This window comes from Carassius auratus, chromosome 41 (genome assembly GCF_003368295.1).
Source record: "Carassius auratus strain Wakin chromosome 41, ASM336829v1, whole genome shotgun sequence".
NCBI classification, from domain to species: domain Eukaryota; kingdom Metazoa; phylum Chordata; class Actinopteri; order Cypriniformes; family Cyprinidae; genus Carassius; species Carassius auratus.
In genome coordinates this window covers 836,413-861,555 of record NC_039283.1, presented here as the reverse complement: position 1 = coordinate 861,555, position 25,143 = coordinate 836,413, and the positions used below count along the sequence as shown (strand labels likewise).

The 25,143-nt window shown below is 36.2% G+C and overlaps 2 protein-coding genes across 2 annotated transcripts; both read left to right on the top strand.

Annotated features, from left to right (window-relative positions):
• The first annotated feature begins 89 nt into the window (after positions 1–89).
• Positions 90–13,791, top strand: LOC113059745 (unconventional myosin-Ie-like). Its single transcript, XM_026228305.1, has 27 exons — positions 90–452; positions 1,413–1,550; positions 2,289–2,378; positions 2,725–2,819; positions 2,925–3,012; positions 3,827–3,916; positions 4,418–4,549; positions 4,767–4,901; positions 5,011–5,143; positions 5,273–5,469; positions 5,834–5,914; positions 6,004–6,090; positions 6,204–6,290; positions 6,394–6,561; positions 7,022–7,107; positions 7,443–7,524; positions 7,752–7,957; positions 8,095–8,239; positions 8,698–8,812; positions 8,941–9,110; positions 9,261–9,406; positions 9,826–9,972; positions 10,073–10,230; positions 11,135–11,209; positions 11,300–11,492; positions 12,643–12,818; positions 12,912–13,791. The coding sequence occupies exons 1-27, from the start codon at positions 450–452 to the stop codon at positions 12,986–12,988; spliced, it is 3,300 nt and encodes a 1,099-aa protein (XP_026084090.1). The 5' UTR covers positions 90–449; the 3' UTR covers positions 12,989–13,791.
• A 136-nt stretch (positions 13,792–13,927) lies between these two features.
• LOC113059749 (exopolyphosphatase PRUNE1-like) lies at positions 13,928–25,047 on the top strand. The gene is made up of 8 exons (XM_026228311.1): positions 13,928–14,068; positions 16,662–16,766; positions 16,890–17,092; positions 18,028–18,212; positions 18,442–18,600; positions 18,725–18,819; positions 22,488–22,646; positions 23,223–25,047. Exons 1-8 carry the CDS (start codon positions 14,030–14,032, stop codon positions 23,631–23,633), a joined length of 1,356 nt encoding a protein of 451 aa, XP_026084096.1. The 5' UTR covers positions 13,928–14,029; the 3' UTR covers positions 23,634–25,047.
• Positions 25,048–25,143: the final 96 nt, after the last annotated feature.

Genomic DNA, 25,143 nt, shown 5'->3' with positions numbered 1-25,143 from the left:
AATGGTTTCACCACGCTTTCTCCAGCCGAGGCCCAGAGGCTCATTTTCCTGCGTTTGTATTGTGCTGTGATTACCTGTGGAACAGGTAAATCTGTTCAGGATCGTGGGGTGGCGCCGTTATGTGCAAGTATCTACGTTTCCTTCCGCAACAGAAAGAAGGAAAAACTCCAGTAGACTACCTGCCTACACTTGCCGATGCATGGACAACACCCGTACAACCATTATTTAAACGTTTCATGAGTATTCTCGATACATGCAACTCTATATCCAGGCTCGTTTACGCTTTTGGATACAATTAAGAAATCGTTTAGGAGTTTATAGGTGGAATATTAAATGGACGACTAGATAAATCCTGGAGTTTCACCTGAAACTTGCAAGATTTCCTCGAAGAGTCCACGCAGGACTGAAAGTTATCAAGGGTGTGATACAGGAAGTGCTTTTAATCCATCATGGTAAGTGCTTTTAAAACCTGAAATAACCTATTAAAATTACATTTTAAGTTGAGTTAAAAAATTAAGAGTTGCAACTGACGGTAAATCCTGCTTTCAACGCTTTCTATAGACCAATCTAACATAGAAGTTGAGTTTGCACTGTCGACTAAACAAATGAATGTATCAAAATAATTATTAGAATTTTAGACATTGTTTATCTGTCTAGCAAAGTAAATCACACATTAGTATTGTTATAAAAAACAGCAATAACTTCTAAAAAAAAAAAAAAAAATTGTAGATATTTAGGTGGACGGTGTTTTGCTTGTCAAACACTCCCATCAAACTCGGTTTTGGGACATTATATAAAGAAGAAATCTGACAAGAAATTTCCTAGAATTCATGAGAGGATAATGGAAATGTATTCCTCAGAAATATTGTTATAAGGACTTATGCAAGGAGTAAATACTCTTATTGTAATAATCAAAGATTTAATTGGTCATACTTGATTTTTAATCACCCGACTAACCATTTGCATTGTTTATGGCTTGAGGGTGAGAAATATGGCTCACATTTCTTTGTTTTGTTGTACACCTGCACTGAAATGCTTGTAAAGCTGTGCAACTTTAAGGTATAACTACAGGAGTAGTTTTGTTCATGTCATAGTCCAGTCCTGACAAAGTGTCAGAGGTTTTAACGCTTCACAAATCTAATGAAAGTGCTCATAAAGTATTTTATAAATGTCATTCCCTCCTCTGTGCGCAGTTGCTGGCTCTTTTCGTTTTGTTAATGTGTTTATTCTTACACTTATTAACCCTTTAATCAGCTTGTTACTTATTAATTCTGCTGAACACTAGCCCTCTTGTCTAACACAGTGCTGCCAACTGTATAAAGCATAAAATATCTTTATTTAACCCAAATAGTGTGTCAGCACAGGTGACCATAGAGATATGTTTAAATAAATCATTTTTCTCTCTCATAAAGGGAAGCAAAGAGAAATATCACTGGCAGACCCAGAATGTGAAGGTCAGTGGTGTGGATGACATGGTCCTCCTCCCCAAGATCAGTGAAGATGCCATCACAGATAACCTCAAGAAACGATACATGGATGACTTCATTTTCGTATCCTTATGTCTGTAATGAACAAAAAGTGTTCAGTTATTTGGTCTGGCATACTTAAATATACACTAATACGGTTGAAATGTTCGGGGTCTGTAAATCTTTTTTTAAAGGAATGAATGTTTTTTTTTTTTCAGAAATGATGCATTAAAGTGATCAAAAGTAACAGTAAAGATGTAGTGTTACGAAAAATATTTCAAATATATTTTGTTTTTACTTTTTATGAATATTTTGTTTCCACAGAAACATTAAGCCGCACCACTTTCAACTTCGATAATAATTTGAAGTGTTTCTTGATAAAGTAATCATCATCATAGAATGATTTTTGAAGGATTGTGAGAAACTGAAGACTGCCATCATAGGAATAAAACACATTTAAAAATATATATTCAAAATGAAAGCAGTTACATTGTAAAAATATTTCACCATATTACTGTTTTATTTATTTTTTTCGATAAAATAAATGCACAATTTTGAGCATAAGAGATTATATCATATTACATATAGTTGCGATGCGCTGATTTGACTTGCACCAGAAAGAGAACATTTTAAAATATATTCAAAAAGAAAAACATTTATTTTGAATCTACTATTACAGTCAAACATGTGTGCCAATATCAGATTTAGAGAATGGTTCCCCTTTTACCTGCTCTCCAAATGTCATTAACATGTCTAAGAGCAAAAAAATCTCTTTTTGTCCACCTACCAGCATTTGTTTTTGCCATAACCACATCTCTTCAGACATACATTGGTGCCGTGCTGATCTCAGTGAACCCTTTTAAACAGCTGCCGTATTTCACAGACCGTGAGATTGAACTGTATCAGGGAGCTGTAAGTACAATATACATTTCCTGTTAGTGTCCAGTACATAATGCTTTACTGTGCAATGCCCTAAATACATGGATACTAATAAATGTAGTTAAAGTTCAGATGAGTAATCATTCCAACAGGATAAGTCATTTAAGTCATGGACAGATGGAGCAGAGCAAGTCCGGTCTTGCTTTTGTGCTTCCAAAGACTGCCTACGGATCTGTATTTGTTAACATCTTCCCCTGGATGGCCGAATCATAGAAAGTGCATATGCAAATCAAGATGCGATTTCATGCAAATGTGACGTTTAATTTTCCAGGACCGTTGTATTAGACCCCGCGGTGTGTTTGTATTCTGTCTTTCACAGGCGCAGTATGAGAACCCCCCCCACATCTACGCTCTGGCCGACAATATGTACCGCAACATGATGATTGACTCAGAGAACCAGTGTGTCATTATCAGGTCAGGGATCAAGGATCTGGCGCCCGCACACTGAGACGCCTTTAAAGTATTTGTACCGCATCAAAGCTTTGCATTATATGTGATCTGAACGTGTTTGTATTATAGCGGAGAGAGTGGAGCGGGGAAGACCGTGGCAGCCAAGTACATTATGAGCTACATCTCCAAAGTCTCAGGAGGTGGAACTAAAGTTCAGGTGAGGTTATCATCTGCTAGATCAGGGTTTCCTAAACGGGGGGTTTGCAAATGCCTGGGGGTTCATGAAGGAGGGTTTGATAAAAAAGCCAGTAATTAATTTAAATATATTAATTGATTAATAATTAAATATAATAAAATAAATAAATAGAATATTATATAATAAAATATAACAACGTAATAAAAATGTATAAAGAATAAATGTAATAATAAATAAAAATGTAATATAAAATAAAAACAATCAAATTAATTACAAAAAAAAGATGCAAAATTTTATTTGTTGGTCTGTTTGGATGTTATGTGACTATTAAGCAAACATCGGAAAACTGCGAACATGCAAATTTGTTGCTGAAATATTCACTTAAAATTTTAGGGGGTTCTTCAAGTAAATATTTTAGGTCAGACAGGTTTGGGAATACTTTGTTGGAAGGCCTTGCTTAATGAGAGCCCGATTGAGCTCAACTCAAAATTCATGTGGATTCATGGGTGTGGTTGTGTCTTTTGTTAATATTGCCCATATTCTGTTCTCATTGTTTGTGAGATGTGGTGCCTTTGAAATCACCTAGACAAATATCTGACGATGATCTCTTTGTTCCTCTGTGACACTGAACAATTCATTGCCATCAGTAACTAAAGACATTTAATGATTTAAACGTTTTTATATATATATATATATATATATATATATATATATATATATATATATATATATAGTTTAACAAAATAAAGTGTTTAGTGTAAGTTTAGCGTACATATCTTACTGGACATACTTGAATAGTCTGTGATGTACTGTTGTTTCCTCTTTCCTCTTTTAGCATGTCAAAGACATCATTCTCCAGTCTAACCCCCTCCTGGAGGCTTTTGGGAATGCAAAAACTGTCCGCAACAACAACTCCAGTCGCTTTGTAAGTCTTGCTGCAATGATTTGCCTTAAAAGAAAAGTATTTTAGAAATCCTTTTATTATTATTTTATGTCTAATAATTGTATCCCATTATTTAGAGTCAGAAATAATGATTGTACACACATTATTTTTTAATGAAATTTGTAACTTACAGATATATCTTGTAACTGATAAGATAATATTGAAATTTTAATTATTAGTGAAATTTTATTATTAGTATTATTAAAAGGAACGTGTAAGTCTCACTGCTGTTTAATCTCTAGAATCGGTGTGCTATCCAGTTCTAAGAATGTCATCTGGAGCATGCTGGTTCTTAGCATGTTATGGCTTGTTGGATTTGATTGTAGGAGTGCAGTTTGTGTGTGTGTGTGTGTTGGCTGTGAAGTTGTAGTTCATTAGGCTTTCTTTTCTGCAGCAGTATGCCAACACATGCACATGTGATAATGTCAGTGCACAAGCTTTTAAGTTCCCTGCATACCGTAATATGTTTATTTCATACCTCAGGGAAAATACTTTGAAATTCAGTTCAGCCGAGGGGGAGAACCTGATGGTGGAAAGATCTCCAACTTCCTTTTGGAAAAATCCAGAGTAGTGTCTCAGAACCATGGGGAAAGGAGTTTCCATATATATTACCAGGTAAAGCTGTAAACTCATGGAAACAGGGTGCGATGTGTTGTGTAAGCTGGCAAATAGTTGTGTGTCATGTTACGGCAGTGGGATTTAATCCAGTTAAGACCAATTGTGGATTGCATTGTGTCATATTAGTAGTTTACTAAATCAGGTCAGTATGGAGGATTATTGAATTAGGATAAAAGTCCTGTATGTTGTTGATACCACTGTTTTTCTGTATCAGCTCTTGCAAGGAGCCACCAAGGAGCAGAGAGAGAATTTAGGCGTCACAACCCCTGATTACTACTTGTACTTAAACCAGTCCGACACCTACACCGTGGAGGATGTTAATGACAAAAAGGAGTTTAAAGACACAATGGTGGGTGTGAAGCATTGAACCCCCTAATAGAAACCTTATGGCCGTGTTCCTGCCATTCAGTATAAACACTCTCATAATGAAAATAAAATTATAAATATTGCATTTTTAGGCTGCCATGTCTGTGGTCGGCCTGTCTTTGGAAGCACAGGACACCGTGCTGCAGATTGTGGCAGGAATCCTCCATCTCGGCAACATCGCTTTTAGAGAGGAGGGCAACTATGCTGTGGTGGAGAGTGAAGACTGTGAGTTTATGCTTACATTTTTATTAATTTACCAGTGTGTAGATCCGATTCAGAACAAGCCATTCTTTTGAGGAGCTTGTGTATGGATATTTATCTTAGCTACATATTCACTTTCTCACTCTGCTGCAGTCCTGGCATTCCCATCATACCTGTTGGGAATCAATCAGGACGGTCTAAAGAGCAAACTAACCAGTCGCATCATGGACAGCAAGTGGGGTGGCAAAACTGAGACTATCTCTGTCACCTTGAACACGGAGCAGGCCTCCTTCACCCGGGACGCCCTGTCCAAAGCCCTGTATTCTAGACTCTTTGACTACTTGGTTGATGTGAGTCAATTAGAATTTTTACAATTTGAATTGTCTAAAAATATGTTTTTGTGTCCATATGGTGTATTGCAGCATTCAAAAGCTTTGGGTCAGTATGTTCTATTTTTCAAGGAAGCGTTAAATTGACAATAAAGCCATTTCTAATGTTACAAAAGACTTCTATTCTAAATAAATTCTAAATTACATTTTACAATACAGAACTAACTGTAATGATATTTCACAATATTTACTGTATTTCGATTAAATAAATGCAGCCTTGTTGAGTGTAAAAGTCTTCTTACTGACCCCAAACTTTTATACATTAGTTTATGTTTCAAAAAGCAAAAGAAAAGTCATTTGAATTAGTTTGTGCTTGTATTTGAAGGCCATAAACAAGGCAATGCAGAAAGACCGCGAAGAGTTAAACATCGGCGTTCTGGACATCTATGGTTTTGAAATCTTTCAGGTGAGTTAATTTATCTTTTTCTACATGCATCTCTTCTCTTTGCTCATCATATAAATTTTATAAGTAACCACATGCCTTTACCTCTCTAGAAAAATGGATTTGAGCAATTCTGCATTAACTTTGTGAATGAAAAACTGCAGCAGATTTTTATTGAGCTCACACTAAAAGCAGAGCAGGTGGGACTAATGAATCATTTATGAGAAAGAACTGAGAATAATTTTTAATAAGCATATACACACACAGACGTCTCTAGGGAAGGGTTTGCTGACGTTATCTATCACATTTGCAGGAAGAGTACGTACAGGAAGGAATCAAATGGACCCCTATTGAGTACTTTAACAACAAAGTTGTTTGTGATTTAATCGAGTCCAAAGTGGTGAGTTTACACTTTGTAGACATTCTGCATCAAAAAGGTTGTCAAATGCATGACGACACCGTTTCTAATCTAATGGCATCTAATTGGCACCTTAATTACCCAGAATCCTCCTGGCATCATGAGCATCCTGGATGATGTGTGCGCCACCATGCATGCAAAAGGAGAGGGTGCAGACCAGACTCTGCTGCAAAAACTCCAGTCGCAAATTGGCACTCATGAGCACTTCAACAGCTGGAACAAAGGTTTCATAGTGCACCACTATGCAGGCAAGGTAAGAGACACTTAAAATATATATAAAATAAACAATAAATGATAAAAAAAATCACATTTTATAAAATGCACCTGGATGCTTGGCAGTAGTGTGGGTGCAACACTGACTCCTACTGTTGAAGAACTGTGTTTTCCTTCCACTACACACTGTTTGGTTTGAATTTTCACATTTTTTGTAATGACTTTTTGGGGGGATATTTTACAAAATGTACTTAAATATAATTTTAAACAGAGCTAAAAATCAGATCTGCCATAATACCTGATAAACAAACTTTGTAAATGAGGGTGTATTAATTCTTCTTTAAGAGTTCAGTGTGCCCAGCGTTGGTAACATGAGTATTATATTTAAATTAATCATCGGAATTCAGTTGCCCTGAATGTTTTAGTCTGCTTCCAGCAAGCAGAGTCTCTCTGATATTGATTAACTTCTTAGTGAGAGTAATAAGAGCCCTTATTTCCAGGTGTCATATGATGTGAGCGGCTTCTGTGAGAGAAACAGGGATGTGCTGTTCAATGACATCATCGAGCTCATGCAGAGCAGCGAGTTGTAAGTGGTTATTTGGCTATTTTTACTGCTGTTTTAGCCGAAGGTTTTTAAAAGCCCCTTAATGCACTCATGCACCGATCCACAACATCTGCAGTTCAGCTGTAACTCCTTAATGAAATAATAAATCACATAAATAAATCATAAAATCAATATGGTGTAGCATTTTTACGGAGGATGGTAAATAGTTTTCTTCTTGTGAGATATTCTGTGGTGTATTACTTCACTACAGGCAGCTGTATGATTATGCCTTCCATGTGCTGGTAAAGAATAAATGGTTTTAGGGCTTCAGAGTTGTTTGAAATGATTGATCTCTTATTTTCTGGTCATATCCACAGTGCCTTCATCAAAGATTTGTTCCCAGAGAACCTGGAGGCTGAGAAGAGGGGCCGTCCCACCACTGCAGGTTCAAAGATTAAGGTAAAATAACTGATTTACAGAACAGAGAAATGCACACTTAACCAGAAATATTCCTACAATTTGATTTAAACAATGTATCATGTTTCAGTTCCTAACAAAGTTACTGCCCAACCTGCATTTAGTGCCTGGCGAGTGTGGTGGATGCTGTGTGAAGTTACAGTGAATGTAATGTTATGCTTTTAGATTTGTGTAATTTTTCTGTCTTTTTCTCCCTTCCCCTCTTACAGAAACAGGCAAATAATCTGGTCCAGACATTAATGAAATGCACCCCTCACTATATTCGATGCATCAAGCCCAACGAGACCAAAAAGCCTCGCGACTGGGAGGAAAGCCGCGTCAAACACCAAGTCGAATATCTGGGACTGCGGGAGAACATCCGTGTTCGTAGGGCCGGCTACGCCTTCCGACGTGTCTTCAAGAAATTCCTGCAAAGGTACAATCGCCACTTCCCAATGCCTGTCAAGATACCAAACACTATATATGGACTTTCTGATAACTTGATTTGCTAAATTGCAGAATACTTATAAAATGTGACATACTATAAGTAACTTTTCTTTTATATTTGCTCAGATATGCCATCTTGACCAGAGAAACATGGCCTCAGTGGCGTGGAGATGAGAAACAGGGTGTCCTGCACCTTTTAAAATCTGTCAATATGGACTCAGACCAGTACCAGCTGGGCAAGACCAAGATCTTCATCAAGGCCCCAGAATCTGTATGTACTTCTTTTTTTTTTTACTTGAAGGTAGTGCTGTGAACCGATATATTACAGTTGTGATTTAATGTGATGTTGTTGGTTTTTTTAAATCAAATTACCTATTTTGGGACCTATTTGTCTCCCTTTTTTGCAGCTGTAACTCATTTTCTTTGAGATGGGACAGTTTATTTTAGTCATAGACAAATTGAATTGCTTTTTTTTTAGTTTGGCTATTTGACTTCAATGTTGGATGACTTAAATAACCATATAAAATTTGTATACCAGACAATTGAGAACATAGTGGATAGAATAAGTGTAGTGCATCAGTCGTTACACACCTTATGTTCAGGCTGTTGTCTTGTGAACTAAGTGGCTTTGGCCATTTTGTGATAGCATTTTGTTGATATTCTGAAATATTTTGTTGATATGCAGTAGTGATGCGTATGAAAAATAGGTATGATTATGTCAATCTTTAGTTGTTCCTGCTGGAGGAGATGAGGGAAAGAAAATACAACGGATATGCTCGGGTAATCCAGCAAGCCTGGCGCAAACACATTGCTGTGCGCAAGTATGTCCGAATGCGAGAGGAAGGTAAGACTTCATTCAGATTGCTCTCTTTTATACATGCAGGAAAAATAATTTAAAAACACTTTTTTTGGTTTATACTGCTAAAATTGTGTCTGGATCCCCTTTTTTTTTAAATTCTGTAATGACTTCAGCCTCTGACGTTCTGCTGAACAAGAAGGAGAGACGAAAGAACAGTCTGAACCGCAATTTCATGGGAGACTACATTGGCATGGACAACCATCCAGAGATTCGGCAGTTCGTGGGTCGTAGGGAGAGGGTTGATTTTGCTGACGTGGTGGTCAAATATGACCGCAGATTTAAGGTGGGAAACTTATAGCTCACTTCCTGAGCAACTGTTTAGTAGTATTTTTGTGCTAGTTTACTGAACCAGCAGACGTTTCATTCTGCACATGTAGTTCATCTGACATATTTCATATGGCCACACACTCACATAATGTTTCTACACCCACAGACTGTCAAGCGTGACCTCATTCTCACCCCTAAGTTCCTCTATTTGATTGGACGTGAGAAGGTGAAGCAGGGTCCTGAGAAAGGCCAGATTCGGGAGGTCTTGAAGAGAAAGATCGAGGTGGAAAAGATCCAATCTGTCTCTCTTAGGTACTCTGCCTTTGAAGTTCTTCCTACATTAAAGCTTCAAATTAATTAATAAATCATACATTTAAATAAGAATTAAAATAAAGGGTTTTCTAACCAATAAGTTATTAAAGGGATAGTTAAGCCAAAAATGAAAATTGTATCATCATTTGTTCACCCTCAAGTTGTTCAAAACTTGTATGAATTTCTTTCTTCTGCTGAACACAAAAGAAAATATTTTGTAGAATGTTCCATAATACTTTTTTTCCCATACTGTCATTTGTAACAATATCTTTTTTTATGTTCTCAAGAGAAGAAAGAAACTCATACAGGTTTGGAACAACTTGCGGGCGAGTGAATGATGCCTTCAAGCAGGTTTTCATAATTTTCTAAATTGAATGTAGATGATGGGCGGATCAGTTATTGTACCTCTCTTTCCTCAGCACACTACAGGACGACCTCTTCATAGTGCACGAGGATCAGTATGACAGTGTGCTGCAGTCTGTCTTTAAAACAGAGTTCCTCAGTCTTCTGTACAAGCGTTACGAGGAAAAAACACGGAAAAAGCTGCCTCTTAAGTTTAACAACTTGTGAGCAATGTTTCCCTCACTGAGAAATTTACCATGTGCTATATTATTTAGAAAAAGTATTATATGTTGGTCTTGTCATTTCAACATTTTTCTCTATCAGGCTTGAATTTAAGGTGAAGAAAGGAGGATGGGGTCCATTTTCATCTGCTGGCTCTCGACAGATCCAGTTTCAGATGGGTCAGGGTGATGAAGCAGTTGTGAAGCCCAGCAGCAAGGCCCTGACTGTCAGTATTGGACCCGGTCTGCCTAAAAGCGCAAGTGAGTCCATTGAAATTGAGAGTTTTAGTTAAAATATTTTAAATGCTTAGAATACGGTGTTTTATTCATATAGAAAACTCTTATAGATTGTGTGTCTGTTTACAGTTGAATTTGTAAAACTTTTGTAATACCTTTATGGGCTATATAATCACTATTTAGTGGTCTTGACACCCCTTTTGAATAATTTTTTTAGATTACGGAGACACATAAGTTCAAAAGTTTGGGCTGGTGAGATCTTATGCTCACCAAGGCTGCATGTATTTGATCAAAAACCGAAATATTGTGATATATTAATAAGGGCTGTCAAACCCTTAATTGTAAGTAATCGCATCCAAAATAAATACATATAAAAAATGTATACACATATGTGTGTGTATTTGTAAATACATGATAAATATACACACACACATATTATGTAAACATAAACTTTTATTTTGGACGCAATTCATTGTTTGACAGCCCTAATATTAATACCATTTAAAATAACAGTTTTTTTTCAAACATATTCTGAAATGGAATTTATTCCTGTGATGAAATGCTGAATTTTCAGCAGAAATCTTTCTGAGATGCTCATTTGGAAGAAATGTACTTATTATTATATAATACATTGAAACATTCATATTATTATCAGTGTTGAAAACAGTTGTGCTGCTTAATGTTTTTCTGAAAATATTTTTTTTTTTTTTCAGGATATAAAGCTCAAAAGTGAAAGTAAAAAGAGCAGTTTATTGTTACAAAAAATGTCTATTTAAAAACGCTGTTATTTTGATCATTGTAATGCATCATTGATTATTTAAAATAATTTATTAAGTGTCAAACATTTGAATGATAATGTATGCGTTGGGTGTGTGTATTTTATCTATCTATATATATATTTAATAAGTCACAATTATAATTTCTGTAGGACCCACTCGCCGTGACAACCGAAAAAGCAGGTACATGGGGAACCAAAATCGCAATGTAGGCCAGTCTTCACGTGGTAAGACCACAATTTTACATATTTCACAAAAGTTTCCACTAAACCGTTTTAGAAATAGTTTTAAAATGTTCATATGGCCTGTGATTTCAGAACCTCCTAAGTCTGATAGTCGAGGAAGAGGAACCCAAGGGCAGCCTGCCGTGAGGAAATCTCTGCTCCGTCAGCAGTCCAGTATGGATCAGCCTACCCTTCCCAGACTCCAGGGATCTCGCCGCAGTCAACAAGAGAACCAGATCTACACTGATATGGGCTTCATGAACGTTCCTGATCAGGGCGTGGCAGGGTAAGATGATGGATTATATGACAGAATCCCAGATAAATGCAATTAAATGTATTATATCCTCCAAGCCATACTGACCGAAGAATTACAATCTAAAAACCTGTTTGACTGAAACTAGATCACAGATCAGTATGTTAATAACTGTAAAATTTTTAAGGTTCCTAATATAGTTTTGGAAGCCTCCTACATTAGGTTTACCTGCATGAAAGGTCAAAAGATGCTGTTGTTTATCAAAATATTAGTTTAATATCACCTAATTTTCCAACGATTCTCAAACGATTTTTTTTTAAGCAGTTCTAAGATTCAGTCTCTGTAAACCCCTCCTTTCCATGAGCCTACTCTGCTCTGATTGGTCAGATGACTATGTTGTGATTGGTCTACCGCATACAGTGCATGTTGGAAATGAAAGCCCATTGCCATAGTTCCGTATTTTGGACACTCGATAGAAAATACAAACATCTGTTATTCATCATACATACAGGTTGTGATTCAGTGGAGCCAGCTGCTCCAAATAAACTGGATACAGAGCCATTTTTCAAGAGCAAGAAATTTGTGAATTAAAGCAACAGTCTTCAGTAAAATCTTTTGGAAGTGAAAATAAAATGAATTTACTCGACAGTGTCTTCTCGACGAGATGTTAACCACACAAATCTACGGTGTTTGAGGGCGGGCTAAATTTTTCATGGATGACCAAATTAGAACATTTATGCAAATATGTTCCCCTGTGATCTGTAGCCATCTTGGAAGTGGGATTTGAATTACTTGTTTAGAGTTGATTCCTTCTTTTGGGAGACAATAACTTGTATTTATCACGCACTTTCAGCTTTACAACAGATCATTTACATTCACATGAAGCCACATTACAGACGTAATGGCAAAATTAATTCTGTCATTCAGGTTATAGTATTTTGTTTTCGATGTCATAAATAATGTATATAATGAATAAATACTCATTATTAATTTTATTAGAGATACTAAAACAAAACAAAAAAGTAAATTTTGCTATTATTTTAGTTAATTTATAGAAACAGAATAGATAATGATAGAAATTGAGTTTCAGTTTTTACCAGCAATGTTAGTTTGTATCTTAATTTCAAATATCATTTCAGTTTATTTCAGTCTTTCAAAGGAAATATTCTGTGTTTTCTTTCAGAATGCACCGCAGACGTTCGAAAGAGTACAAGCCTCTTCCAGGTTCAGGGGGACCCAAACCCAAACCCAGACCCAGACCCCGCATCCCACAGTGCAGAGCAATCTACGCTTATGATGCTCAGGACACAGATGAGCTCAGCTTTCAAACAGATGAAATCATAGAAATCATATGTGAAGGTAATCTATTTTTATAATATTAAAAGTGAACTTTATACAGATTATATTGGGTAAGCGAATACTGCATTAACCAGGGTTGTGCTGTCTGCCCAGATCCCTCAGGTTGGTGGCAAGGCCGTCTTCGAGGAAAGGAAGGCATGTTTCCTGGCAACTATGTTGAGAAGATCTAAACCGGCATGCTATTTGACAAAATGTGATTCATAACAGAAATTCAGTCAAGAAGAACAAAGCATCAGCATTATGTCAGAGACACTAAGCGCCGAATCATATCCCCAAGTGCATTGATGTTTACTACACAACGTGCCACCATGACAAAAGTGTGCTAATATTCAGTAGGATCCTACATTAAACCACCTACATAAATCAGATGAAATTTTAGGACGTTTTTAATAGAAAGTAATGTTAGACGTAAATGTAAAAGAAAAGCTATAATGCTCACCATGTTACCCAGTGTAAAACACTAGTTGTTTAAAAATGTGTTTTTGGAAAATAGAATGGAGACGTCAGTATTTTAATGTACTGTACTTTACTAAAGTTGTATTTTAAAGAAAATTTTCTACTTTTTTGCTGATATTGTACAATTGTATAAAATCAGAGAAGCTGTTTTCAGTTACTCAGACAAAAAAAATAAAACGAAATGACACCATTTTTGGTTAATTTTTCAATTATAAAATAATGTTTTAAAGGACTGTTAATTCATCTGACAAGCACAATTTTCCTTTACTTTATAGACAAATTTAGAACGAAACCGCAAAATGGCATTAGACGTTTTAAAGTGTTCATTGAGGGACTTCTCATTCTAGTTAGCCTTTGATTGGAATATATGTGAGAAGTGCATGAGTCAAAGAAATTATTTTGTTTCATTTCCTCTCAAAGAGAAATATTTAAATTTTCCAACGTGTATATTTATAAAATACTGGGTAATTTTTATTTAGTCACCATTTGGGAGAACACTAGCATAGAGATGATGAGTCTTAAAGGTAACACGGGGCCCTTTCATATTAAGGTCTTTTGTGAGTCCACAACAGAACTACATTTCCTGACACTCCATGTGACGTCGCGACGTAGGTCACGTGTGCGCTCTGAATTCCTGAGTGGCTCAACTTACACACACAGTGAATGAACCACACTGAGAGACCCTACATTACTAAGGCACTGAAGGGCATTTCAGGATATTCCGTTACTTGAAAACTCTCGGGCTCCGTGTAACAATGGAAGCATATTTACGGAGCTGTCGTGACGTGCTTAAGGTAAGACTATGGTAACGTTACTGTAACGCTAAAAGAGATCGGGTTGCGCGTGTTATGTTTGTTTCTACCATTTTACACACCTAAAGTGTAAATGTGACCAGTGTTTGCACTGTGCATGTTGAGAAATTCATAAGCATGATTGCTGTGTATGATGACTTGGTGTGATAAAAAATTTATGCTTTGTTTAATATACACTTGAAATTGACACAAATCATATGGTACGACCCGCGTGAAGAGACTGGCCGCATGCGCCAAAGATAGAAACAACCACATGCCTTGAGAGAAACTACGCAAGTATGCTTGTGTATGTGTTTTTACGGTACTTCTATCATAATATTATTTATACGTGTATCATTTTATAATAAAAAAAAGTATATGAGGCACAAGCAAATGACAATATATTTGGCACAAGTATGACTATATTGTATAATTGTGTAAATGATCATATATATATATATATATATATATATATATATATATATATATATATGAATGTTACATTTATAAATGTACAAACTTTCTTTTTTAAATTATACACGTGTGCAATTAAAACCACAACAAAGAAAACAAAGAAAACTCAACAAATTGAATGAGCTTGAGCTGTTTGGTGCCAATGCCACCATCTTTTGGATACTGTTTTTGAAAAGTGCTGTAAGTGTGTTAAGCCAATAAAATCTGTTCCCGCTTTTCTAGTTTTTCAGCTTAATGAAACTAAAGGTGGCCATATTTGCAGAGACAATAACACCTGCTGCACATCCTCCTGACGGCATCTGTCCAACAGCAGTGCATCTCTCTACCCAAAACACTTTTGTTTTAAACCCAAACACCCTGACACCTGCACTCAGCCATGCCCGGGCGGATATACTGAAGCCCCGTGTTTACTTTGAGACTCTCAGCTCATGGAAGCAAGCAGAGAAGGGTTCTTTAACTAATTCAGTCAATGATTGAAGAAATTATACGGTTGCACTTGTGGTCAAAGTACTTTTTGTCTGCATCAGAGGGTGAGCTTGCAAACAGAGCGCACACCCTGCTCTTTCCACCCTGAACCGAGACCCGCAGGTTCTGTACTGTTTACTCACCATCCCGTGGTCCATTTCACATTGCAGTGACTAACTTCCTGTGCTGTCTTCAGCCCATGCACATACGGACATGAATAAGCATGTTTTTCCTGCACTTCCCCATCTAATAGAGATTTTGGTGACGATTATCACATGAGAAACAGGGATCTAACCTCACCCGAAACGAGCCTCACCCCTGGTCTGTGTCTGTTGTGAGCTCAGTGACTCTGTGTTGACAGTCCGTCGTCCAGCATTTCAAACAAACCCCAGCTGGCTGCCCAGATCAGAGTACATCATTTAAAGCTGACGTCACAGATGGCTTCTGATTTCGGCTGGAGTAATGGAGCAGGCCAAATGCTAATTAACGCTGGATGAGGAGTCATCATGTGGAGGGATAAAAGGTTTTATTGAATCCAGGGCGATGTGTTCGGTGTTATTCTATTAAAAGTGCTCTTCATCTCGCAAATAGGCTTCAAAATAAAGTTGTGCGTTCTTAAGCTCCAAAAAAGAGAGAGAGAGATAGAAAAGCACATTTTAAGAAACATATAGTCCATAACTACACTTCTGTGTTGGTCAAAACACAAAGTGTTGGTCAGTCTTTTTATAAAGAAAGTGATATTTTTATTCAGCAAGGATCCATGAAATTGACCAAAAATGTCAGTTAAGACATTTAGAATGTTACAGAAGATTTCTTTTTCAAATAAATGCTGTTCTTTTGAAATTTATGTTCATCAAAGAATCCAGAAAAAAAAAAATATATATTCCAAACCGTTTTCAAAATTGATAATAATAAATGTGTTTTCACAAAATAATATATTTTAAAAGAAAGATTTATTTTAAATTGTAATAATATTTAACAAGATTACCGTTTTTACTTATTTAAAAAAAATGCAACCTTGGTGAGTGAAAAAGTCATCAGAAACATTAAAAAGTATATATATATTTTTTTTTTACAGTAGTGTATATTCCAAGTCTTCTGAAGCTGTACTATTATTTATCATGTTCAGAGCAACACTGAAATGTAAGTTATTTTAATATGAAAATCTGAGGTGCCCTTCATCATAGCTATCTAAAATTTCATTTTCATAATTTTCACTTTCTGTGCATTGTTCCTTACTGTGAAATAATTTACAAGACATCCAAAATTATACAATAGCCATTATTGTTAACATTAAACGCTTTCACACAATATTTGAATAGGTGTGGATGAGCTGCAGCAGAGAAGATTTACAGCTTACAAGAACAGATCTATTTCTCACAAATACATATTTTGACTATATAGGGCATAAGTTCTGTGGCCTAATTTTAAGAAGCTGGTTTTTTTTGTTTTGTTTGTGTTTTTGATAACCCCTGGTCACTGTGTTGTTTTGTTGTATGAACAAGAGCAGTGTCAGCATTCAAAACATCTCCTTTTATGTCAAACGGGAAAAAATGCTTGGAAGTTGAGTAATGATGATGGAATTGTCATTTTGGGTTAACTATACCTTTAAGAACAAATATTTAACTTGGGTCACATTGTTCTCTTTCATTCTCAGGGTTGTAGTAAGAACAGCCCAGGGCTGCATGTCGTATTGGGAAATGAGGCTTGTGATATGGACTCCATGGTATCAGCCCTGACCTTTGCCTACTTTCTTTCAAAGGTATACTATCCCAAACCCAATAAACCACTGTTCTTGGAAATCTTGAGAATAATGGCAGAGAGATAATAGACGTGATAATTCTGGATTATTGTTTTGTTCTTCATTATTGTTTTCCTCTCGTAGAGTCTGGATTGTGAGAAGATGCCGGTCCCTGTGCTCAACATCCCACGGGCTGAGTTCCCCTTGCGCTCTGACAGCAGCTTTCTGCTGAGAGAGAGCGGTCTGTCGCAGGACTGCCTGCTGTTCAGGGACGAGGTGGACCTCCACGGCCTGCACAAGAACAAACAACTGATGCTGACGCTGGTCGACCACAATATTCTGCCCAGGTCAGTCTTCTGTACTGTAGCACATATGCACCTTGTTCCATCTTCGCATCAAAAAAGAATACAGTTTTATAGAGTTTGGGGTGAGTAAGATTTGTTGTTTTTGAAAGGAATTAATATGTTTATTCAGCAAGGATGGATTAAATTCATTAAAAGTGACAGTAAAGACTTTTATCATTAAATAAATGCCATTCTTTGTGCTTTCAATTCATCAACTGAGCATTCATTTCATCAAGGATGCTGAAAAACCCAAAATATTAAGCACCGGCACAACTATTTTCATTGATAATAATCAGAAATGTTTCTTATGCCCCAAGTCATTGTATTAAAATGATTTCTGAAGGATCGTGTGACACAGAGACTGGAGTAATGACTGTTGAAAATGTAGCTTTGCAATCACAGGAATAAATCAAACTTCTGTTCTTTTAAATTGTAATATTATAATATGAGAGACTTTCAAAAAATTACATAATCACATCTGCCAACTTCTAAACAGTAGTAGTTATGTTTAATATAATACATTTATAATAATTGCAATAGAATTATGAAGCGTTTTACTGCACCATATGCCTAAATGTATGTAAATGTGTGCTAAAAGGGTCTCTTTAAAAATGAATGACCACAGAAGCAGAATTCGTGCTGAAATGAGACATTTTAATATATTAATATTCGTATATTAAATAAATGATAGAATATTCAATAATATAGAAATATTGTTGTTATTATTAAATCTGTGAAATAAAGTTCTGAAGTAGAATATTCAATAATATAGAAATATTGTTGTTATTATTAAATCTGTGAAATAAAGTTCTGAAGTAGAATATTCAATAATATAGAAATATTGTTGTTATTATTAAATCTGTGAAATAAAGTTCTGAAGTGAATATCAGGAGATTTGGTCAGTTCTTTTTTTATAATAAATCTTTATTATTCTGTAGTGCTGACAGTGAACTGGAAGACGCAGTTGTGGAAGTGATTGACCATCACCTCCTCCTGAGGCCCACATCCCCTTCCTGTCCCGTCACTGTGGAGCCCGTTGGCTCCTGTGCCACCTTGGTGACAGAGCGCATTGCCCAAAAAGCACCTGAGGTGCTCGACCAACAAGTGGCTCAGCTTTTATACAGTGAGTGTCATGGTGATGTGATAAACACAGAGAGGAATGCGAGCTCTCACAGCATGACTGCTATTCAGTCTGTTAGACATCAGATGGGCTCAGCATGCTCTTCAGTGGCATTTAGCCGGAGGAGATACTCAGTTTGTTCATAGTACCCTCTAGATTTGACTTGATAGAGATGTGAGATGTCCGCAGAAAGACAAAAGCTTGTTAACTTACATAATGTATGTGTTGACAGGTGCCATTATCCGAGACTGTGTTAACATGGCACCTGAGGCAGGCCAAGTCACCCCTAAGGACAGCCAGTACGCCGTCTATCTGGAGAACCGTTTTCCCAAACTGCCTCAGAGGGGTGCTCTCTTTCAGTCGCTACAGAATGCCAAGTTTGATGTGTCAGGTGAGAGGATCTTTTACTGTGTAGGTTAATTAAACAAACCACTTGATGCAGACATAACAAACAGTATAATCTGAAAGCATGCAATCATCAAAAGTAATTGTCATTGTACTGTTCTGGACTCCAGGCCTCACCACGGAACAGATGCTGTTGAAAGACATGAAGGCAGCGTCTGGCGGGGATCTAAAATTAGCCGTCAGTGTCATTTACATGTCACTAGAGGTCAGTGCTGTTATTTGACATATTTCACTTGACCTTTAATAGCTGCTGCAATCTCTGAAGCTTGCAATGTCTTGATTTGATTGTTTTTGGCTGATATCACTTCTAACTAAAAATATTTATGCAGATATATGCAAATGCTGATATTTTGTCCCTTTATTGCATTTAATTTTTGTCACCTGACCAGTGTTTTGTGTTTGAATTGTGTTTTTAAAGGATTTAATCACACTCTTAAGAAGTACAAAGTATTTTTTTTAAATTGTTGTATAGCAAAATGCTATAATGTCATTTGAATTTTTTCTTTTATTGCTTTTCTTTCAAACAGACACAATGTGTGTTTTTTATTGCAATATTACATAGGTAGAATGAAAGTAGTAATATAATACTAATATGATCGTTTCATATTAGTTTCATATCGTATAAAACTCATTTTTTGTGATGGAACATTGCAAATTAATCACAACATTAAATGTGATTCAGTTCTGAATGATTGTTTGCTATACATGCAGAATGTATTCTTGTTTTCTTAAAAGTAATTTTGGATTTGGTCTCGAAAATTACATAATACTTATAGCGCAGGTTGCTGAATAAACAGCAATGTGATGCACGGTCAAAAACAAAAGATGCTTGTTTCATGCCCGTGTATATATGTGTGAAAGAGGCATCCAACCTGTTTTGATCAGTGCTGAATATTTAGGTTTTATTCATTTGAGCAGGTAAAGAGAAGATAAATTATGGGATAAATTAATAACATTGTTATATATAGGGCTGTCAAATTGATTAATCGCATCCAAAATATAAAAGTTTTTATTTACATAATATATGTGTGTATTGCGTAGATTTATATATTAATGCAAATATACACACATACATGTATATATTAAAAAATATTTACATATGTGTGTGTATTTATGTATAAATATTTGGGCAGGTAGGTAGTTAAGAGATTTAACCAAGATAAATTATGGGAATAAAAATGCTGATTACAATACCATAAATGAATCTGTTATTAATAACATTGTTTATATATATATATATATATATATATATATATATATATACACACACACCCGATTCCCAAAAAGTTGGGACACTGTACAAATTGTGAATAAAAACAGAATGCAATGATGTGGAAGTTTCAAATTTCAATATTTTATTCAGAATACAACATAGATGATATATCAAATGTTTAAACTAAGAAAATGTATAATTTTAAGGGGAAAATAAGTTTAAATTTCATGGCATCAACACATCTCAACAAAGTTGGGACAAGGCCATGTTTACAGCTGTGTGGCATCCCCTCTTCTTTTTATAACAGTCTGCAGACGTCTGGGGACTGAGGAGACAAGTTGCTCAAGTTTAGGAAAAGGAATGTTGTCCCATTCTTGTCTAGGCTTCTAGTTGCCTTAGGTCGTCTTTGTCACATCGTCCTCTTTATGATGCACCAAATGTTTTCTATGGGTGAAAGATCTGGACTGCAGGCAGGCCATTTCAGTACCCGGATCCTTCTTCTATGCAGCCATCATGTTTAATTGATGCAGTATGTGGTCTGGCATTGTCATGATGGAAAATGCAATGTCTTCCCTGAAAGAGACAACGTCTGGATGGGAGCATATGTTGTTCTAGAACTTGGATATACCTTTCAGCATTGATGGTCCCTTTCCAGATGTGTAAGCTGCTCATGCCACATGCACTCATGCAACCCCATACCATCAGAGATGCAGGCTTCTGAACTGAGCTCTGATAACAACTTGGGTTGTCCTTGTCCACTTTAACCTGGATGACATGGCGTCCCAGTTTTCCAAAAAGAACTTCAAATTTTGATTTGTCTGACCTTTGATCATGTTTAGATATGGCTTCTTTTTTTGACCTATAGAGTTTTAGCTGGCAACGGTGAATGGCACGGTGTATTGTGTTCACCGCCAATGTTTTCTGGAAGTCTTCCTGAGCCCATGTTGTGATTTCCATTACAGTAGCATTCCTGTATGTGATGCAGTGCCATCTAAGGGCCCCAATATCACGGGCATCCAGTATGTTTTTCCAGTCTTGACCCTTACACACAGAGATTGTTCCAGATTCTCTGAATCGTTTGATTATATTATGCACTGTAGATGATGATAACTTCAGACTCTTTGCAATTTTTTCTGAGAAACTCCTTTCTGATATTGCTCCACTATTTTCAGGGGTGCTGCACAAGATCCTGGGCCCTATGCATAGACAGTCCTAATTGAACCCCCCCCCCCCCCCCCCCCCCCCACCGAAAATATATATTCAAGACTTTTCAAGGGCCCTCTCTTCCTTTGGGGCCCTGGTAATCCTTTGGTTCCTTTGACGCCCCTGACTATTTTTCGCCCCAGCTTTGGGGGAATTGGGGATCCTCTGCACATCTTGACTTCTTAGAGATACTGCCACTCAGAGAGGCTCTTTTTATACCCAATCATGTTGCCAATTGACCTTAGAAGTTGCAAATTGGTCCTCCAGCTGTTCCTTATATGTACATTTAACTTTTCCGGCCTCTTATTGCTACCTGAGTACCTGTCCCAACTTTTTTTGGAATGTGTAGCTTTCATGAATACCGAAATGAGCCAATATTTGGCATGATGTTTCAAAATGTCTCACTTTCAACATTTGATATGTTATCTATATTCTATTGTGAATTAAATATAAGTTTATGAGATTTGTAAATTATTCCATTACCTTTTTTACTCACAATTTGTACAGTGTCCCAACTTTATTGGAATCATGTTTGTTTTGTATGCGATAAATTGATTTGACAGCCGTAATATATTTTACAGTTGGATATATATATATGTATGTATATGTATGTGTGTGATTGTATTGGTGCATCTCTATACTGTAAGTTATGTATGGAATCTCCTTTCAAACTTGAACTCTAGCAGGGCTATTTCTGATGCTGTTTCTGATTCTGATTTTAAATTTAGAAGATCACATGCAAATGACTTTTTATCCTAAATGAAGTGAATCTTGTGTTTGTGCTATGCATTTAGCCTCAGTACTTGGTTCCACAAAGAGAAAGAGGAAATGTAGATTCTGAAATGTAAGGAGCTACTGTTGTGGGCACAAAGTGTGCTCATGTGTCCATCCTTGTGACTGTGAATTCCTCATTAATACCAAAGCACAACTGATTCCAAGTCAGACACACCCAGACTCACCGCAGGGCTGGGCGGCCTGTCTTGCGCACCACTGATTACACCAGACGTTATCCCCCGTGACAGACTCTACTCGTCTCTTGTTAGTACACATACAATATTAAGACATGCTGTTGCTGAATCAGATGTGAGAAGTATCAAAACTTTCTTTGTTCACACTACATTGTAGATTTTTGTTTATTTTTCACATTGTATAATAATTCTAAAAAATAAGTCCCTGAGTTAAAAAAAAAAAAAAAAAAAATATATATATATATATATATATATATAACCCTCAGAATCTCAATTATTACTTAAAAGTAATAATGCCACTTATTTAATGTTTATTTACGTAACCATTTTAAATGTCAAATTGCCCAAAAAAGTTAATCAGAAATATCAGTCAAATGATTCAGAAGAGATCAGAGATGTGTCATAAAATGAAATTGATCTGTGCTTATTTTAAAGATTAAATTTTTCAGCTGTAAATACCCTGCACTGATCAATTTTATTAATATTTAGGCTTTTCTTCAGCGGCGTGGACTACAGCAGGACCTCTGTGAGTTCTGCCACAATCACAAATACAACCTGGTGGTTTGCATGACAATCTCTTTCAATGACAACAAGGAGCCCTTCCGACAGCTAGCCGTCTACAGTTCCAGCACTGTCTACAGGGAAGAGGTACTCAGTGCTTAATACCTTACTGGGAATGAATGTTCAGATGGCTTACCTATAACTGGCTCTGTATATTTGACCAGATTAGGAGTCAAATTTACAGGGTTTCCCAGTTTGTCTTTTAATTTTGAAATGTAAAAAATGGCAACAATTGCTTGATCCGCTCAATTCCTGATCACTGAATATAATTTTTTACTTGGAAATACACTGTTCAAAAGTAAGATTTTTTTTTTTAATTCAAGGATGCATTACATGAATCAAAAGTGACAGTGTATGACATGTTATAATATTACAAAATATATAATTTATTCGAACATTCTATTAATCAAAGAATTCTGGAAAAAATGTATCACGGTTTGCACAACAATTTTCACAACAGATTGATTTCTGAAGGATCATGTGAAACTGAAGCCTTGAGTAATGGCTGCTAAAAAAATCACCTTTGCATAACATTTCATTTTAAATATATTAAAACAGAAAAATATTTAACAATTATTAACTGTAATTTTGATGGATGAATCCAATCTTAAACGATCAATAAATGAATTGAATAATTGATATCTGTATTTTCTTTTTTCATAGATGAGTAGAGCACTAGAAAAAGCCAAAAATAATATTCTGGACCTTAAGCCAATGAGCAGTCCATATCCAGATGTGAAGGCCTTTATACATTGTAACACATTAGCTTCCCGCAAGACAGTAATGCCCATAATCACAGACTTCCTGAAGGAGAGGGAAAAGAAAGCGTATCAAAGTGGGAACATAGAGGACCTAGAGCTGGACGATGATTCCAATCAGGACCAGAGTGAATCACAACAATGTCCCGAGGACGCTGGGATTGAGGACGATACCCAATTTCCTCCAACGCCAATGAACAGTCTGGTGGAGGGTTGTCCCTTAGACAATGGTCTACCAAAAATCAGTCCTGAGGTTTTGGTGGAGAAAGTTAGCAAGATTGCCAGCATGGAGGACACGTCTCCTGAGGACCAATGATGAGAATCTGTTGTCCAAGAGAGTCTTGAATAAGAGCTGGAGAAGGAAAGTTCTTCTGCATCTTCAAGAGGATGAAGTGCATATCCAACAGTGCTGCATTAGGGCATGAGAACTGACTCACAAAGGTACGATAGTCTGAAGAGACCATTCTGTTGACTTCCTAAGGACTGGTTGATGATCATGATCGAATGGAGCATTACATAAATGCATTATATGTACAATGTTCAAAGTTTGGCTACTGTAAAAACAAAATTCTACTTTAGGCTGTTTATTTATTGTTCACAGTCATATTCATGTTTGATCTTCTAAATTAATCAGAAGTCTCATTAAGACATATAAACACATTATCTAAAATTGACAATCAGCACCCAGTGCAAGCTAGCTACTGACAGTGCATAATGAATTTCTGGTATTATACATTTAATTATAACATGGTAGCTATCGTTGCTTTTGATGCCAATAATATTCTTCATTCTTCGTAGAGTTATTTTCAGCTTGTCTGCAGATCACCTCTGGGACATGGCATTGATTTGCCTAGAAAATCTATTACTTCTCCCTTGATTTGTAAAAGATAATGGAAATTGCATTTACAGTATCACTCTCACAGTATTATCCTAGCAGGCAAGCAATTTTTTAATCTCGTGGATACTGAGCTAAACTACCAGTAACCCTCTCTGTGGCCTTTTGCATGTTATAGGTGTTAACTGACCCGCTCCCGCTTCGAATCAGGACACCTGCATTTAAGTCATTGAGATTTTACCATTAACTACCAAAGACCGCCATTATATTTGTGTGTGAGGTATGTTAAACGTGTGATCATTTGAGATTTAGAGCTTCGGTATTCTGTTAATTAATATTATTTTATGTTAAACAAACATTTTTTTTCATGAACAGTCAGTTTGATTTGTTATATGGTCTGTAGCTTATTAGCAGATTAATTTAACTGCACTATCATCATAATTATAATATTCATTATATTCATAAACACAAAGGCTCAGTCCAAGGCATTTTAAAGGCATAATTGGCAAATCTTATATAATGTTTTATCGGACAGTTATATAAAGACGTTTAAATGACTTGAAACATATAATATGGTATGTTGCTGTTTTGAGGTGTTGTGTACCCTGTGAATGAACCCTGGCCAATAGTTTGGTGAGACTGTACATGGTGACAGCAGAGGATTGCTGCATGCTGCCTCAGGAGAACTAAGCACATTATTACTAATCGATTCCACCAAACTATAACCCCAATATCATGATAATGTTATTGATTTAATGTAAATGTACTACTGTGCTATGGTTGTGAAACAGGTTAATATTCGAGAGCACATCCTCTGTCAAGTATTTTATTGCCAAGGACTTTTTTTTTTATGAATATGAAATGAGTATGAATAAAACATTTTCAAATAGTTCAATGTGTAGTTTGTGAGCTTTTTCCATGCAAAGACACAATTTCATTGCAGTTTCATTTTTAAAGAGGCATCCAACAGTAATATTTTGTTATGTTTCTT